Here is a 17,824-nt window from a genome sequence, read left to right on the forward strand (position 1 = left end):
AGATAACTGAGGAAAACAACTGAAAGAATTTACTGAAAGAAATGACTTTACCCACAGCTGAATTCCTGTTTAACTTTCACTATGCACTGCAAAAATTCTATTTAGGTCACACCCCTCTTTTTTAAAAAACACAAATCACGGTGTATAAGTTGTTCAGCTGTACAGAGCGAGTGGTTAGATTCTGGAATGCACTGCCCGAGGGAGTGGTGGAGGCAGATTCAATCATGGCCTTCAAAAGGGAACTGGATAATTATTTGAAAGGAAAAAATTTGCAGGGCTACGGGGAAAGGGCGGGGGAATGGGACTAGCCAGATTGTTCGCGCATAGATCTGGCATGACTCGACGGGACGAATGGCCTCCTTCCGTGCTGTAACCTTTCTATGATTATGTAGAGGGCTCTATAATGATGGTCTGAAGCTTGGGTGTCAGATTTTACAGCAGCTTTGAGCACTATTAACATATCACGTCTGCACAAATAAATTGCCATATCCTCCACACTACCGGACACCCATCGTAGGGAATAAAGGGCACAATAGGTGAGGCACTGCCCTTCCACCCCTGGCACCTGGGCTCAAATCCAGCCCAGGCTGCTGGGAAATTCTCCGTGGCCTGTTGGCTGTAAAGGTCCTATGCGCAGTTTGGGCAGTCTCAATCCTGTTGCTTGCACAAAGCTGGCTATTAGATATAAATGGAAGGCCACAGGCAGACTGGTGTGGAAAATAGAAAAAAAATGTCATACTGAAGCAGTAGGGGACACTCTTCTGAGGTTGGAGGCACATTGTTAGGGTGGAGAGAAAGAAGAACTTGCATTGAAATAGCACCTTTCAATCCGGACGCCCCAAAGCGTTTCACAACCAATGAACTCCTTTTGAACTGTAATTACTGTTGCTCTGTTGACAAATGGGGCAGCCAATTTGCACACAGCAAGGTCCCACAGACAGAAAATGAGATGAATGACACAGTTAATCTATGGGTTGAGGGATGAATATCAGCCAGGACACCAAGAAAACTATTGCCATGGGATCATTGTTATGTCCACTCGAACAAACAGGCAGTGTCTCTGATTAACGTCTGATCTGAAAGATGGTACCTTCGACAATGCAGCACTCCCTCAGCACTGTACTCAAATCTTTTTGTACAGAACCTTCACTGCAAAGTGAAGGGATGCTCTTCTCTGTGTGTTTTAGTCTTCTCATGATGTGATTGCTGTGTTTGAACACCAGGCCTCAACCAGCCCATCAGATATTATTATTGACTAAACTGTGCGCATATTGAAATCTGTATTAAGTATATATTTGCTCCAGCCAAGCATTGCACTGCGTAGTGCCTGCCCTACAGTGCCCTTCCTCCACCAGATCAGAGATTTAGGACCCAATTCTTTAGAGGTAAGCCATTCTCATCAAAACATGCTTAGAAAAATCCTATTAAACTCAAATCCAGCACCAGTAATGAAAGCTTTAGGCATAAGAAACAAACTTAGTAACAAGAGAATGGTTTCAATGTAGCACAACGTGCAATTACTCAGGCACTTCTGAGGACCCCAGGGGAGTGCCAGTGATGGACCCGCACGCTGACAGACTAATGAATGAACTGGCTTAGTGAGATCTCAGGAAGCAGCCTCCATTACAGCGGGGAGAGGTCAAATTCACTTTATTGCCGCCGGCTTCGGGTTGCAGGGGTCGCCCAATGAGTTATCAGCGGGACTGCGACAACCTTCAAAAGGAGACAAAAAAATAATAATAATGGGCCCCGTGTAGCCGTCTGCAAAGGGGAATTGAATGGCAGGTAGTGTGCTGCTCTGACATTACACACGGCCCTGTGTCTAACCCCACATTCAACCATGTAGAATGATACATGGATTTCTCTCACTTCCTCTCTCCACTCACATCATCTGAAAGGTTTTAATTAAAAGGACTCTGCCTGACATAAAACACTTATTAGTTTTCATCACCTGAGTGAGAGACTAAAATGTTTAGCCTTTCTTGTTCTACAATAATATGCCGTTACTAGATGTGACAGTTTACTGTTTAACCAGGGAATCGACCAGTCTGGTACTAACAGGTTGCTCCTGCCTTTTTGTGGCAGAGACAGATAACAAGGCAGTCTTTAGGACCAAACGACTATGTCCCCTTGGCTCCCATCACACCACGGCAAGCCTTTAGAAAATTGCCCTGCTGATATTTTAATTCCGCAGCACGTTTATGATTTTAAAGAAAGGATACATGGTTTTAATGTGTCCTATTTCTTCTGTTATGTGAACTGGTCAGGGAAGAATTACCGCAGGAGTTCTTATCTTATAGTTCTAATGGCGAGAACACTAGAGAACAGTAAACACAAGCCTGTGTCGAAAATTTATTGCAATCCTTTGTTTCCATTGTTTGCAATGGGAAAATGCCAAAGGATGGGCTATAATTCTTTTTCCTGTACCCGCTGGTACCAGTGAATTATTGTAAAGAGGCACAACAGAGGCCTTCTTAATGGGAACAACTCTACGGCAACTAAGTGTTCCCTTTATACTGTCACTTATAGTAAGTGAAGATTGTAGAGAATATGGGAACTGAATAGGTTTATGTCTGGAAGAATTTTCTTTTTACACAGGGGTTCCCGCATAACTGCACTTCAAACAGTGCTGTGTCTCCAGTTCCTTGGCCTTGTGAAACCATGTACTTCCCCTTTGAGCACTTTGCTGAGTTAATCTTTCCATGTTTTGTGCATTTCTGAACCAGGACGCCAAAAATCAGATGCTCCCGGCCTGGTGCCAGTATAATTTGATTGCGGAATCTCTTTCAATGAAGCAACTGGGGCCTAAACAAAGGCTTATTTATAATTAGAAACATTTCAAAAATTTGGGCTCCTCTAACCAGGTGGGTGTTGTACTGAGTCTGGCGGACCAGGAGAATCTCAAGTTTGATCTCTGGTCAGTGCCGAGTTAGCTAATCTCATGCACAGCTAGCTCCAGGACTTGTGGGACAGGGAAAGGGGAAAACACAAAGGCTGCATATGGTGACACCACAGGTCCCGGCCAGAATGGAGATGATCGGATAATTCCCGCGTCAATCTCGCCTGGAGACCGCACTGCTGTAGGTGACTGGGATTGATTGTATGCATGTAATTTGTATTATGTAACTATCCTCCACTCACTGCATTTTGCTGGAGAAATAATCCTACTTTAATTGGGAGTCTCTGTTGTAGTTCCGGTCACAGGTACTGTTTGCTGTAGTTCGTGGAGACTCTGTTTAAATAGACTCTGCTGCAAAATAAACTCTGTTGCAGGTCCTACCCCGCCTTGAACTCACTGGTTGACACAGTGGTGTCAATACTCAGTCCAAAACAAAAATCATCAAGAGGTCCCGCTCCTGGTCAGTATCCGGTGATCCCTGTCGGAAAATGCATATGCATGGGCCTGTGGGTGAGGCTCAGACGCGTTGCTTTTTGTAATGAAATAGCCTGCTGACTCCCAGATTTTAGGTTCACCCATTAAGGAGAGCCACTGTAACAAGATGCTGCTGGTATCCCTGGAACTGTACCCAGCAAGAACCAACACCTTTGGAGAGCAGGACAAAAACAATTGAGGAGGAAGAGTGAAGGAGAGAATTTCATAAAATCTCCTCAAGTGAACATCAATTGTAATCTTCCCACTTTATGTCTAATACTTTGTAAAAAAAAATTAAAAACGTGACTTGGGTGTAAGGGTTATACATGAAATGAGCTTGGGCAGTCTCAATGGAGTGGCTGGTGTAGGTAATGTCCCGGGGGGGGAGGGGGGGGGGGGGAGCAGGGGAAATGTTGCCTTGGTACTGTAAGGGGAGCTCTTGAGCTTGGGACTAAGGTATTTCATTGGGACGGAGAGGAAGGAGCTTTAACCTAAATCTAGCTGAGTTATACCTGATGTGGGAGTGCTTGATATTGAAACTGAGTGGCTGAAGTAAAAAATGTTCCATTCGCCAGCATTAAAATTATTCGCCTGAACATATTAATCATTTCCCCATAAAAGAATATAAACTCAACGTCTCTATTAGTTTTATATTTCCATCCCGTAACACAGAAATTACCGTGTAGTAACCGGAGATCGTTTCTAGTGGATTTGTAGATGATGGTACATCATGGGCGGAGTTCTATTTTTAAGAGTCCTGCTACTGATCAGCCATGATCTAATTGAATGGCAGAACAGGCTCGAGGGGCTGAATGACCTACTCCTGTTCTTAGGTTCCTACATGAGGGGTATGTTTTCTAACTGGCAGTGTTCTTGCACCGACAATTAATGAGCTCACACTAAATTTTTGTTTTTAAGTGCAGGCATTAACTTGTTTAAGCCTTAAAAATAGCACACATAGGAATTTAGCACCAGCTCCTTAAGCATTCGAATGGGAACAGCGCCAGATGGAGAGTACACCCTGCTGTTTTCACTATAATGATAAGAGTGCAGCGGTATCACTGTTTAAATATAAATGTACTCAATAGCTCCTCTGGTAGCTTAGTAGATAAACACAGCACTGGGTGTGGTACTTGAGCCGTTAAGACTCAGAAGGTCTTTGCTTCGATCTCTCTTCTGTGCTCAGTTATCTTATTTCAGCTGGGAGGCTGGTAAGGGCACTACAGTTGACCCATACATTAAAGTCATCCCTTTCACTCCATTATTCATTGCAACCTGCAGGGAGCATCATACATTGGTAACAGAACCTGCCTATTATCCCTCCATTTAAATTAATGGAACGAAAATCAGACAGGCTCCGTAAACAGCGCGTGATGCTCCCTGTTCAGTTTGCCTTGCTGCATTCTACCTAGGTGGTAAAGAGGAAATCTACCCATCACCTGGTCCTGGACATTGTATTGTGACTTAACCCTTGCAAAAGAGATCAAATATAGAAAAAGGAGGAGGATCAGGAGTAGAATAGAGTTCTGTATTTACACCAAAGCAAATGTGTTAAAAAGAGTTTTCTACTTTTTATTCTCAGTGACAACATCTGGGACTTCCAGGTCAGGAGTAGAACAGCCAAATGCAAAACAACGATCCCTCCACACTGCTCCAACAACTTGCCGTAACCTCCAACCTCAAAAAAGCAGTCCCTACTACACCAGTTTTGACATTTCCATTTCCCACATGGGCCAACCTCATGACCTTTGAGTGAGACTGCCAGAACAGTAGCACACTAGCATGTGTTACAGCCTCCCTGTGTGAGACTGCCAACTTAACACCAGTTTGTGCCAATTTGTGGCCAATTTTGTGTTGTGGACTTGCACCCATTTGGATCCAAGTTAAGGCTGCCTGAATTCATCTCATGTAGTAGGTTCCTGACAGCTGGAAGGAAGAGGAGATATATTTAACCCATCAGTCTGGGCTGGATTCAAACACAGGTCCCAGAGATGACAAGATGCCAGGGTAAATGCTGGGAGACCCCAGATTGGTGGGGAGCTCAGGTGCAGCCAGCACGTATCAGATATTCACTGGCTCTATGCAATGTCCTGTCAGCAGCACAGGACCTTCTAAAATTTGCCCTGGTATAGTAACCCACTGCACCACCATCCTAATTGTGGGGGGGGGGGGGGGGGGGGGAGGGAGGGTGCAGGCTCCTGCTCCTGACCACTGCTGGAAAATGTATACCTGTGGACTTCAGGTGGATAGGATTGTGTACTGCTGTGATGCCTTCCACAGTCAAACAACATGCCGAGCCTCACACTTTGACTCGTACATGTAGAATGGGCATTTGGGCAAGGACTACCTGGCACCTGTGGAACTGCATCCAGCAGGAGTTTAATGCCTTCAGGTGAGAGGGCAGGGAGGAATTATTACTTTTATATATTTTTAAAAAATGCTAATACCTATTTTTTTTTGGTGAAATTTAGATTTGCAGTATTTTACTGCAGCTTCTTCAAAGAATCTTCAAATCCAATCCTCAGTGGCCTACAAGAGCTAAATTTAACAAACCCAGTGTTAGAAGGTCCCTCAATGCTATATGTACCAAAACTCGGGGCCACAAATATAAGATAGTCACCAATAAATCCAGCAGGGAATTCAGGAGAAATTTCTTCACCCAAAGAGTGGTTAGAATGTGGAACTTGCTACCACAAGGAGTAGTTCAGGCGAATAGCATAGATGCATTTGAGGGGAAGCTCGATAAGCATATGTGGGAGAAAGGAATAGGATATGCTGATAGGGTTAGATAAAGTGAGGTGGGAGGAGGCTCGTGTGATACATAAACACCGGCATGGATCAGTTGGGCTGAATGGCCTGGTTCTGTGCTGCAGATTCTATGTAATGATATGGCAATTTATTCTATGGAATTGTTGGACTCTTTTAGTCACTGAGGTGGATGTTTCACAGCATAGCAAATAAAAACTATGTAAACGCTGCCTGCAATGGCATCTTTTCCCACTGAGAAAAAGGGGTAAATTATTATGCAGCTACACATTTCCTGTGTATGTAACTGCAAACTTCCTGTGTACATGACTACACTTGTTCGCCCTGAAATTCTGCAGCCTTCCTCCATGTCTCCTGCCATAAGTTCAGTGGAGACCAACGGAGCCCCCAGAGAAATGGCGAGAATGTTACGTCGGATGTTCCACATATGAGGAGTTCGAAGAGCTGACAGAAAACGATAGTGGTAGTAGTTACTTTTAAAAAGGCTTGCTTGTGCTGTACGACTACAATCTTTACAAAAGCTTTCACATGGTTGAAATACAGTTCTAACACACACATACAGTCTGATTTTCCTCTTTGGGCTTCAAGCACTAACTAGGCCTGAAATTTCCTGCTGGTGCAAAAACCTTCAGTCTAATCTTGCTTTTCAATGGTATTTAAAGGAAGCTCTGCCGCTTCATTTTCCTGCCGTTCTTGCTTTCGCTCCACTCCTGATGGAATCCTTTCTTGGGATCCTGCCCCACAGTATCTCGCCCAAGTGCACATTTTGAATGTGAGGTGAAACACATTGTTTGCAGGTTAGCAGAGGGGTGGGGGGTTTGGGAAGGGGAAGAATTTCTTGACTGTCCTGATCCGGTCCTCACCAGATGTCCATGAAAGTGCATGTTCCATAAGAACATAAGAAATAGGAGCAGGAGTAGGCCAATCGGCCCCTCGTTCCAGCAGGGACTCCAAGATAATGACTAGGAACAAACCTTGGGTGACTTCGCCCCTTCCTATGCCTGGGAAGCAGAGGCCAATTGTAATACACCAACTGACACTCGAACCTGAGATCAGTTAACTGGGCACATATTAGATAATGAAACCTGGAGCCTTGCTGGTCTGCACAGTTCAGTATCATACTGGTCCATGCACTTACACATTAAGCCACTGGGGAGGTCCAAGGTTCCAGGAGGAAGGTCACCAAAAGCAGTCCAATGCCAAACATTCCAATCTTTCAAAATATCTCTCTTTAATCTAAAAACATTATTTTTTTTCCTGCTGATGCTCTTCCCCGGGATGTCCTTTTTTTTTTGTTTCCTATTTTTTGCAATGAGAGTCAGGCGGAAATAGTTAAGAGTGCCAGGTTTTTAACCTCATCGCCCTCCACGCCAGATGCCCCACTACTATCTCTCCAGCACCAATGCTTATGAGAAAGCAAAATTCAAATGGGATGCAAGTGTGGGCACCACCCTGTGGATTGTGCCAACTCCAAACCACACAGCGCCAGCTCCATCAACTTTCGTGCCAGTGTGTCTAAGGAGGAATTGAGCCTGTGGTTAAAGGACTTAGTTTCTTCAAGCCCTGTATTTACACTAGATGTGTCTAAGTTCATAAAGAGAGCATCAATAACAGCAGCAGAAGGTATATTGTTCCTTTAACTCAGTCGTACTTTCAGCTGTGTCTTCTATCCTTGATCTATTGATTACAAATGCATCAATCTTTTTGAAGGCCTCCTGTTCTCAGCAGATGCCATAATTCAACCTCATACAAGACAAGTAAATGCAACATAGTGATGCTTAATTCATGTGTTGGTCAATTGACTAAAGTGAAGAGAATAAGCAGAAGGTAACCTTGGTAGGATGGATTTGTTCCAAGGTAACGAATCAACACTCCAGAGACAGCAAAGGAAAATAAATATCGGAATAAAATGTCTTTTATGTTGAGCTGTTGACTACAGTTTTGGGGAATATTAATAGCTGTTCTCATTTTTAAAAAAAACTGGTTGGCAGTGCAGTTACAGAACGTTCGAGATCATTATTGTCCTGCAACTGATTGTTCTACCAGTTCAATTCATGGTTTTCTAAACTCGACTGTTTGCATCGCAGAGCGCTCAATTAATGGCTCTCCCAAATGTTGCTGATTAACTGATGCTACTGTTTAGGGATAGGATCTATTACAGTTTTTAGTCACGAGTAAGGACTACAAGAACTTTCATATTATGGTTACATTATCGTAATGCAGGAGCTTCCAAGTTACGTCCCCGGGATTATTTCTAGCCCTCAAAGCCCAGCAATATACTCATGAAGCATGGCAACTAAGCTTGCACTTTATTTCATACACACTGATTTGTCCTGTTCGAATTTTGTGGGTTGGATGTTTAGAACATTGTTGTTTCACTGGTGGAAAAATCCTAAATTGTTGCTATCCACAGCTTCAGATATTTATATTTTACACAAAATAATGGAACATTATTTAAATTGTGTGTGTGCACACCCTGCAGCTCCATGGTACACACCTAAGCCAGAGACTTGAGCACAAAATCTAGGCTGGCACTCCAGTGTAGTACCGAGGGAGTGCTACATTGTCGGAGGTGCCATCTTTCGGATAAGACGTCAAACAGAGGCCCTGTCTGCCCTCTAAGGTGGATGTAAAAGATCCCATGACACTACTCGAAGAAGAGCAGGGGAGTTTATCCCCAGTGTCCTGGACAATATTTATCCCTCAACCAATATCACTAAAATAGATTGCTTGGTCGTTATTACATTGCTGTTTGTGGGAGCTTGCTGTGCGCAAATTGGCTGCCATGTTTCCTACATTACAACAATGACTACACTTCAAAAGTACTTAATTGGCTGCAAAGCACTTTGGGAAGTCCTGAGTTTGTGAAAGGAGCTATATAAATACAAGTCTTACTTTCTTTCTTAAACCACCCCAGAAGACAAAGGCTTCAAAACTCCCTAATTTAAAGCCTGTATTTTCCAGTTAGGATTATCCTAATGCTTGGGTTACTGCCAACATTACAATAACACCATTCAGAAATCCTAGCTTAAAGGGTCCTGGAGGAACAGCACTTAAACCGAGACCCATGACCTCCACACAACAAACTCCCTTGTTTTTTCCTACTAATGTTCCAATCAGGCCCAGTCTAGGCTAGAGTCATGGCTAAAAGGGATGGGAGGGAAGCCTGTTCTGTGCATCTACTGTAAGTGAAGACCCAACAGCAGCTTGTGGGATACACAAAAATCTGGGTCTCTGATGGTTGGGTCCTTTCCCATCAGTGACACTCCTTCAATGAAAAAATGTCTTCCATCAAGCCTAGCATACAATTGCTGGTTACATCACTTCCTGTTTTGTGTGGATGCCATCACTGCCACCTCTGATAGATGTTCAAGTCTCCCAGTATTGATATCAGACCTTTTAACCATCCCTCCACCCCCACTGTTTGATTCTCATCAAGCTCTTGACCATTTCCAGGCTTTTACCTCCATGGCAGCAGACACTTCAAAAAGTAATTCACTGTGTGAAGTGCTTTGATACAGTTTGACAGGGATATATAAACACACGTATCATTTAAACCCCAACAGCCTACAGCGGTATCACCTCATTCATTTCCCTCATCTTCTCCCTTACTCCTTTCAACCTAGATGGTGTCCTGGATTATGGGCCATCACTATATTCCTCAATTTTAAAAAAACAGAAGGGTATGCAGCCTGGCAGAGTTATAGGGAGAGTTGCTGGAAGTCTTGAAGCTGAAATCACTGTGGATTGGAGCAGGCAGTTAGTTATACAATAAACTTTTTCTGTTTTTTTTTTAAAAACTCTGTGGTACAGACTTGGTTCCTGCTTCTGACCTCCTGAATCAAACCCACAGCTTATTTAATCTGTAAATAGCAGCAGCATGATCATTGCAAACACTAGCCACGCGCTGACTTTTAAGGAAAAGAAACAGAACTTGCTTATGTTTTAATATTGAAAGTCTCCCTTTAGTGCTAAAAGAGATTATGAAATTCTAGAATATCATGATAATAAACAGCATATTTTACATACATTGCATTAGAACATGTCCAGCTCTCAAGACGCTAGAATGCAAGTGGACTGCAGTCAGTATTTAACTTATTGCAACTGAATGTACATAGAATTTTACAGCACAGAAACAGGCCATTCGGCCCAATATGTTTATGCTCCACACGAGCCTCCTCCCACCTTATTTCATCTCACCCTATCAACGTATTCTTCTATTCCTTTCTCCCTCATGTGTTTATCCAGCTTCCCCTTAAATGCATCTATGTTATTTACCTCAACCACTCCATGTGGTAGCGAGTTCCACATTCTCACAACTCTGAATGTATCTTTGCACTCTGACACAGTAAGTATAGTCACGGAAAGTGTTTTCCCACCTGGTGCAAGAATATACAGACAAGAATTGCTCTGTGCACCAGGTGTGGTGAAATCGAAAACTCATTCATCTTTAGGATTTCACTGTACCTAGCCCACAAAGTAAATCCTGGTGCACAGGGTTTGTGTCAAGCTCAGTCATCTCCCCTGTCTCTGCATTGACAATAGGAAGATACAGCAAATGTTCAAAGTCATGTCACATTGCTTAAACCTGAGCTACAATGCCCACTTCAGGGATCTCAATCCCGTTAGCCAGAAGTTCTGTTAAAGCCTATGCCCCTCCACTCCACTACATCTGGGTGTTTCTTATGGCAATGTTGGGTAAAAAACATTAAAAGCTGCTGCCAGTGGATCACTGTCAATAGTGAGGTCTTCATCACTGTGCAAACTAACTCATCCCTTTCTCTTCCCCCTGAATGACTTCTCTTCGGGAGTGGACAATGTCAACCAAGGTTCCTGTTTTTGATCCGTCCCACACGTATATGGATACCAGGGCTGAGACATGATCAGGTTGGGGTGTGGCACACCCTAATGGTTGAATAACCTACTGACGCTCACTGTCTAGGTTCACTCATGAAGAATTAAATCTTGGGTGAGGTCCCAGAGAGCAGCCGATGTCTGCAAAACGGTACCCCATTGTGAGACATCACTCACATGAGAGGAGAAAATAGAAGAAAAACAGGAATTCTCATCTTAAATCCATTCCCATGACAACCTGGTTTATAAAGAAAGGAAACAGCTAAGGCGATTGGTATAGTCTGTTGAAAATTCATTCCCGCAGCATGTGTCACATTAGGAATGGGGAGCAGGCAAATGAACTACAGCACAGGCAAATGAACTACAGCACCCAAATTTGACCCAATCAATTCTGATGAAGAATTTATACCTGAAACATGTGCCTGCTGTTTTCCTTTCCAGATGCTGACTGAGCAGACGTGCTGTGTACTTCCAGCATTTTTGTGTTATTTTACTTCTTGAATTTCTAGCATTTGCAAGTTTCTTTTCCCCCCATTATGGAAAAATTTCAGCCAGGCCTCTCCACTACCTGTGTAATGGATCGGGAAACAGGCTCCACCTCAAACAATCCAACTAGTAATGACTAAATGGCTCTATCTTTAAATGAAGATAAGAACAGTTGCATTTACTGAGCCTGAGCCCTCGAGCCTGTTCCACCATTCAGTTAGATCATGGATGATCTGTATCTTAACTCCATTTACCTGCCTTGGTTCCATGTCCCTTAATACCCTTACCTAACAAAAATCTATCAATCTCAGTTTTGAAATTTCTAATTGACCCTCTGCCTCAACAGCTTTTTAGGGGAGAGTGTTCCAGATTTCCAGAGTCAAGTAGTGCTTCCTGACATCACCCCTGAACAGCCTCGCTCTAATTTTATGGCTATGCCCTCTTGTTCTGGACTCTTCCACCAGATGAAAGAGTTTCTAACTACACTATCAAATCCTTTAATCATCTTAAACACCTCAATTAGATCACCCCATAATCTTCTATACTCAAGGGAATACAAGCCTAATCTATGCAACCTGCCCTAATAATTTAACCCTTTTAGTACAGAGCATCTTCACACTAAAAGGTCTCGCTTCACATCATGGAACTGCGGTTGTGATGTCGGCAAACATGGTGGCAATTCTGCACCAACGTCTCACAAATGGCCACCCCAATAAAAGAAGAGTTAGCCGGTTTTCAGTGGTGTTGGTTGAGGGAGAAGCATTGGCCAAGTCACCTCGAGAACATTCCCGAATAGTGCGACAGGAACTTCAAAGTTCAGCAGAATCACCATGACAGACGGATGGGGCCTCAGTTGAGCATCTCAACTGAGAGACAGCACTTCCCACAATGTCACACTTCCCACCAGTATTGCATTGGAGTGTTGGACTAGCATTATGAGCTCAAGTCTTGGTGTGGCCTTGAAACCCACAATTGTCCGAGTCAGAGGCAAAAGTGCTACCGATTGAGCCAAGCTAATTTTGTCCCTAGCTGGCAAACATACCGTGCTCTGGAGCAGTTCCTTTTGGTTAAAGTGGTTCAGATGCTGACTCGATCATACCGCCTACTTGCACCTGTGGTTTTGATGTAGTAAACTGTCTCAAACACTCCTATACTGTCAGCAGAGTTTACATGTACCAAGAAAAAGTATATATAAAACAGGAGCAGCTTTAATTACACCCTACCCACAGACCACAAACTAATCGTGGCACAAACACATCACATAGGCATTTTTTCTATGTGGTTGTTTGCAGTCCAGACCGAAGCTGACATCACCCAGCAGAATGCATACCGACCTCCCCACTACTGAGCTCCATGACTGCCAGTCAATGGTTAAGGCGTTCTGTTATGACCGTTAACCACAGCGACGACCTTCCCTTTGCCAATCATTGCCACAGATCTGTGCCCAAACCCTTCCCCCGACTGGAAAAAGCCTTGAAAAAATGACTGCAAGGGTTGCTGTATCCAAAATTTAAATTGGAATACAGTGAATAACTGAAGCGCAGCCAAAGCACTTCGCATTTGGATATTATTCCCAGTAAATAACAAGCTGCTGCAGTAACTCAAGTTTTTGTTTGGACGTCAAGACAGATAATTGCAAGTTAGACCGACCACAGGAAGGCAGACAGTGTTTAATCAGGACAAATGCCTCAAGGCGCGAGCACCATCCCAGCCATTGATCCTACTGTAGATCGGCTTGCCTCTGGGCCTTTGATGCATTATTCTCATCCAGTGAGACTGAAAAATTTATGGTAATCACTTTCCATGATTTGACTCCTCCTTCCTCCCCATCCAACATTCGTTGATGGCCTTGTTTGGGTTTGACTGTTCCGTCAAACGCAGAATGTGACAACTGGTTCCCAGCCGAAATTGTGAGACAAAGAACAGAAAATGCTGGAGTCCAATCAGCATCTGAAAGGGTTGACGTTGCGCTGTGCATTATCGGTAATGAATGGGTTAACGTGCGCTATTTTAATAAAACCATTAGCTCCTTTAAAATAAACAGACAAAAGAATTTGAACAGCTGGTGCTCTTTTCTCTAGAAAAGAGAAGGCTGAGGGGTGACCTGATGAGGTCTTTAAGATAATGAAAGGGTTTGATAGGGTAGATGTAGAGAAGATGTTTCCACTTGTTGGGGGAGACCGAAACTAGGGGCCACAAATATAAGATAGTCACCAATAAGTCCAATAGGGAATTCAGGAGAAACTTCTTTACCCAAAGAGTTAGGTTAGAATGTGGAACTTGCTACCACAAGGAGTAGTTGAGGCAAATAGCACAGATGCATTTAAGGGGGAGCTAGATAAGCACACGAGGGAGAAAGGATTAGAAAAATATGCTGATAGAGTTAGATGAAGAGGAGTGGGAGCAGGTTTGTGTGGAGCATAAATGCCAGCCTTAACCAGTTGGGCCGAATGGCCTGTTTCTGTGTTGTAGATTCTATGGTAATTCCATGTAATTCATATGAACACATCAACAATATCATTGCTAATATTGCACAGCACAATTTCAACCCAGAAGAAAGGTCAACATTTCAGGTTTGTTTGGTTCTCTGCATATAATTGATTCTGGTAAACCCAGATTATTGTTCATCCCTCAATTCCCGGAGATGGGCCAGCTTGTTGAACAACTGCACTCAACTTACGAGGGCATTTGGGCCAATCACAGTGTGGGACTGGAGTCATTTGTAGGCCAAATCAGATATGGATAGAAGGTTCCTTTTCCTGAAGGGCATGAGTAAATCATTTGGGTTTTATTTCAGACAATTCAGCAACTTGCTTGGTCATCGTATCAAATTTATTGATTTCAATTGCCATGGGGGTATCTGAACCTCTATGTTGCTAGTTCAGGAGCATAACTTCTACACGACCATACCCTGCCACCTCAAGCATTCAGCTGCCTTGTTGCTTTTGAATTCTGACTGACTCATTGTGTATAGATGGACTTTCCTGTTTTTATTTCAAATTTGCAATTAGAATCCAAAATAATAGCTCTTAAAAAGGTACGTGGATAAATTTTGAGAGGAAAAAAAAAGAGTAATTTGAATGGGTATGGGAAAAGGCAGGAAATTGGCACTGTGTGGAAGACTCTTTCAGAGAGCTGGCACAGACACGATGGGCTGAATGGCCTCCTTTTGTGCTGTAAAGTTCATCGAAAGAGCATTGCTGGTCAAACTGGTAGATAGGAAAGCGGATATTAAAGAGATTCTGCCTGGTCCTAATTTAGGGGCCTCCATTCACTAAGTGTCTCAGACGATTAGCCAAAGCTTTGTGAATGTGCGGGGACTGAACGAGCACAGGGATAGCAACACTTTTTTCTCAGCCCCATTTTAGCCCGTCCCGGCCTGCTGCCTTTAACAGGATTTTTGCTGTCTCTGAAGCTATTCCTGTGGGGTTCCTGACACCAGCGCTCGAGATGGATGATAATGGAACGCGAAGACACATCGCAGCTTGTGACTGCAGTGTGTAGATAGGAGAAATTAGTGTCATTCTGCAGAAGGAAGAAGCAGTAACACAGATTAATGGAGCAGCACAACCTGCAAACCGTTTTGAGGAAAAAGCTTACCTGTTTGTGCATTTCAATGTTCAGTCCATAGGACATTTCATAGTACTGGAAAACAAAGGGGAGAAAAAAAAAAGAGAAAATTACAGCTGGGAAACTGAAAATTAGCAGATTAAAGCTCACAAGGCCTTACAAAAAATTGACAGCACAGAAACAGGCCATTTGGCCCAACGGGTCTATGCTCCGCACGAGTCTCCTCCCACTCGACTTCATTTAACCCTATTAGCATATCCTTCTATTCCTTTCTCCCTCATGTACTTATCTAGCTTCCCGTCAGTCAGTCACCGCTTTGTTGATAAAACATGAAAACGACACATTTTTGAAATGTTTTTGTTGGGTAAAGGTATCAAGGGATATGGAGCAAAGGCGGGTAAATGTAGATCAGGTACAGATCAGCCATGACCTAATTGAGTGGCGGAGCAGGCTCGAGGGGCTGAATGGCCTATTCCTGTTCCAATGTTTTCATTGTTACCTTCCTCCAATAACTCCAACCAGCCAGCTGACACCCACATTCAGAACCGTCTGATGTCAAACCCCCAGGACCAGCCCACATTGTGCTCCAATGCACAGCCCTCAGCAGAGATTCCAATCCTCACCAGCCACTATGGGCTCAGAGGCTCCAATGCATGCACAAAGAAAAGGGCTTCTCTCTTCACAACCACTACTTGGAACGGTCAGGACTTTTCCAACTAACATTTTCAGTCCGTAAATATGCCTGCTAATTCTTGTTTGCAGGTATCCTTTGTGCGTTAGAAAATAAGGAGACTCCGTAATACAGCACCAACTAGTCGAACTCATAGGGAGTGCAGCTCAAGAAACCGTGCCCACGAACCGCCAAGATGCGTTCGCTGTGAACGGGCCCAGCAGATCATGGAATCTGCCAGTAAATTATTGGATGAAGAAAGATTGGTCGGTATTTTAGGTACGACCTATTGGGCGCAGTGCCCACTGTACCAGCTCAGCCAGCTCAAAAACGTCTTGCTTTTCGCAATGTCCAAACACAGCAAACAAATCTTAACCAGGTCTTAAGGTCATCAGCGGGCAGTATCTTTAAACCTTGGCAACAACTGATTTCTGCCATGTGGTGTTGACACCGATCATGTCCAAATAATGACAGAATTATTGTGAAAACAAACTCATTTTTACTGGCCCCTTTTTCCCCCCATTTTAAGGTATGATTTTGTAGTCAGTTAATCCTGGCACCATCTTAGGCTTGGGGGGGGGGGGGAAGGGGGTATTTTTGGGAAACTGGGATTTGCCTGAAAATATAGACAGCATCATGAAAGAAAGGGGGGGGGGGGAAGGGGGGAGGGAGGAGGGAGGAGGGAAGAGCAGCCCGAAATCAGAAGGGGCCTGCAACGTGGCAGTAGTAACCCATACGGCTGTGCCCTCCAAGTAATTCACAGACTACCCCTCTCGGGTACTGCCTGAACATATTGGGATCGCCCTAGGCAAAGGGGCGAGGCAGGGGATGGATGTGTTACCCGATAATAGGGAAAGTGGGGGTCCATTTGGCTGTGTCTAACACCAGCTCAATTTTAATGTTAGCAGAGAGGCAATCAACCATTTGCATTTTCTCAACATTTAATTATTTTGAAATTCACTTTGCACTGGGTTTATAGTTAATAACTTTTTTTAAAAACGTGTTCATGGGATTTGTGAAGCAAGGCTGCTTTTATTGCCAGTCCCTAGTTGATCTGAGAAGGTGGCATGGGGCCTTCTTTTTGAACCATTTGTGGTGCTGATGCTCCCAATATGGTGCTAGCTAGGAAATTCCAGGATGTTGATGCAGTGATGATGAAGGAACAACTATATGTACAAGTTTGGATGGTGCTCTGCAGTCAATGTGAAGCTCAAGGTTTGGGCGACTACACTCTAGAAGTGATCTTATATCACTTTTGTTTAATCAAGTCGGGCTGGAACTGCTCCAGTTAGTCCGAAGTTTGTGCAACAATTAAATGAATGTTTTATCTTAGCTACCTTTGAAACTCTGATAGATATTACACACAAACCACCGCATACAATGAATAAAAGTTATCCATCATCGCCCTTTATGACTTAGTGAGTAAAGGCATTGCCTGGTGTGGTACTAAATCATGCAAACTAGAAGGTCCCAGGTTTGAGCACTTGCCTGTGCCGAGTTCTCCAAGATGGCACCCGAGTTGGCCACTCCCTGTTGAGTTAGTCTCCTCTATAAGTCCATCCCTGTCCTTTTCCCGCCCCCCCCCCCCAACTCTTCTCTCCTGCCTCCAAATAAGGGACATATGTCAATCTAAGCTACCAGTTAAAGCTGCCTGCTGTAGATTACATTGTCCATTGCCCACCCTACTGCTCTTTCCTTCGTCTGGGTGCCGTTTCGACTGCCAGGATCTTTTCTCACTTGATCTTCTAGGCCCCACCCCACCCTCCACCCCAGGAACTCTGTTGGACTACCTTGGACGCATCTGCTGATGAGACTCTGGTCTGCTTCTGCACCATTCAGGGGCCCTGTCTTCCATCGAACACTAACCCTAAATTATTTGAATTTATTTCCTGAGCTGAATGCTACTGCTGTACAAGTTCCGTGGGCTTTACATTGCTGAATGCGTTCGCCCTTGTGCAGAAGTCCACTGCTTTGCTAGTTTGTTGGACTAAGCCCCACTGCCCCGCAGGTCTCCTGGGCTGTGACTTCTTTAATTGGCTCTTTCTCCTCCTCATCATCTTAAGTATTTGGGGGGGGGGGGGGGGGAGGAGGAGGAAGGAAAGAGA

General features: G+C 43.9%; 1 protein-coding gene across 7 annotated transcripts in view; it reads right to left on the reverse strand.

The window, feature by feature from the left end:
- The window catches only part of LOC137299553 (transducin-like enhancer protein 4), a 184,924-nt gene that overhangs the window by 140,646 nt on the left and 26,454 nt on the right, over positions 1–17,824 (reverse strand). For all 7 annotated transcript variants that reach the window (XM_067968377.1, XM_067968375.1, XM_067968374.1 and 4 more), the window contains exon 4: positions 15,080–15,124. In XM_067968377.1, coding sequence (XP_067824478.1) covers positions 15,080–15,124 — 45 coding nt within the window. The remainder of the gene's footprint in view (positions 1–15,079; positions 15,125–17,824) is intronic.

Source organism: Heptranchias perlo, chromosome 29, assembly GCF_035084215.1.
Source record: "Heptranchias perlo isolate sHepPer1 chromosome 29, sHepPer1.hap1, whole genome shotgun sequence".
In the NCBI taxonomy this organism is placed as follows: Eukaryota; Metazoa; Chordata; class Chondrichthyes; order Hexanchiformes; family Hexanchidae; genus Heptranchias; species Heptranchias perlo.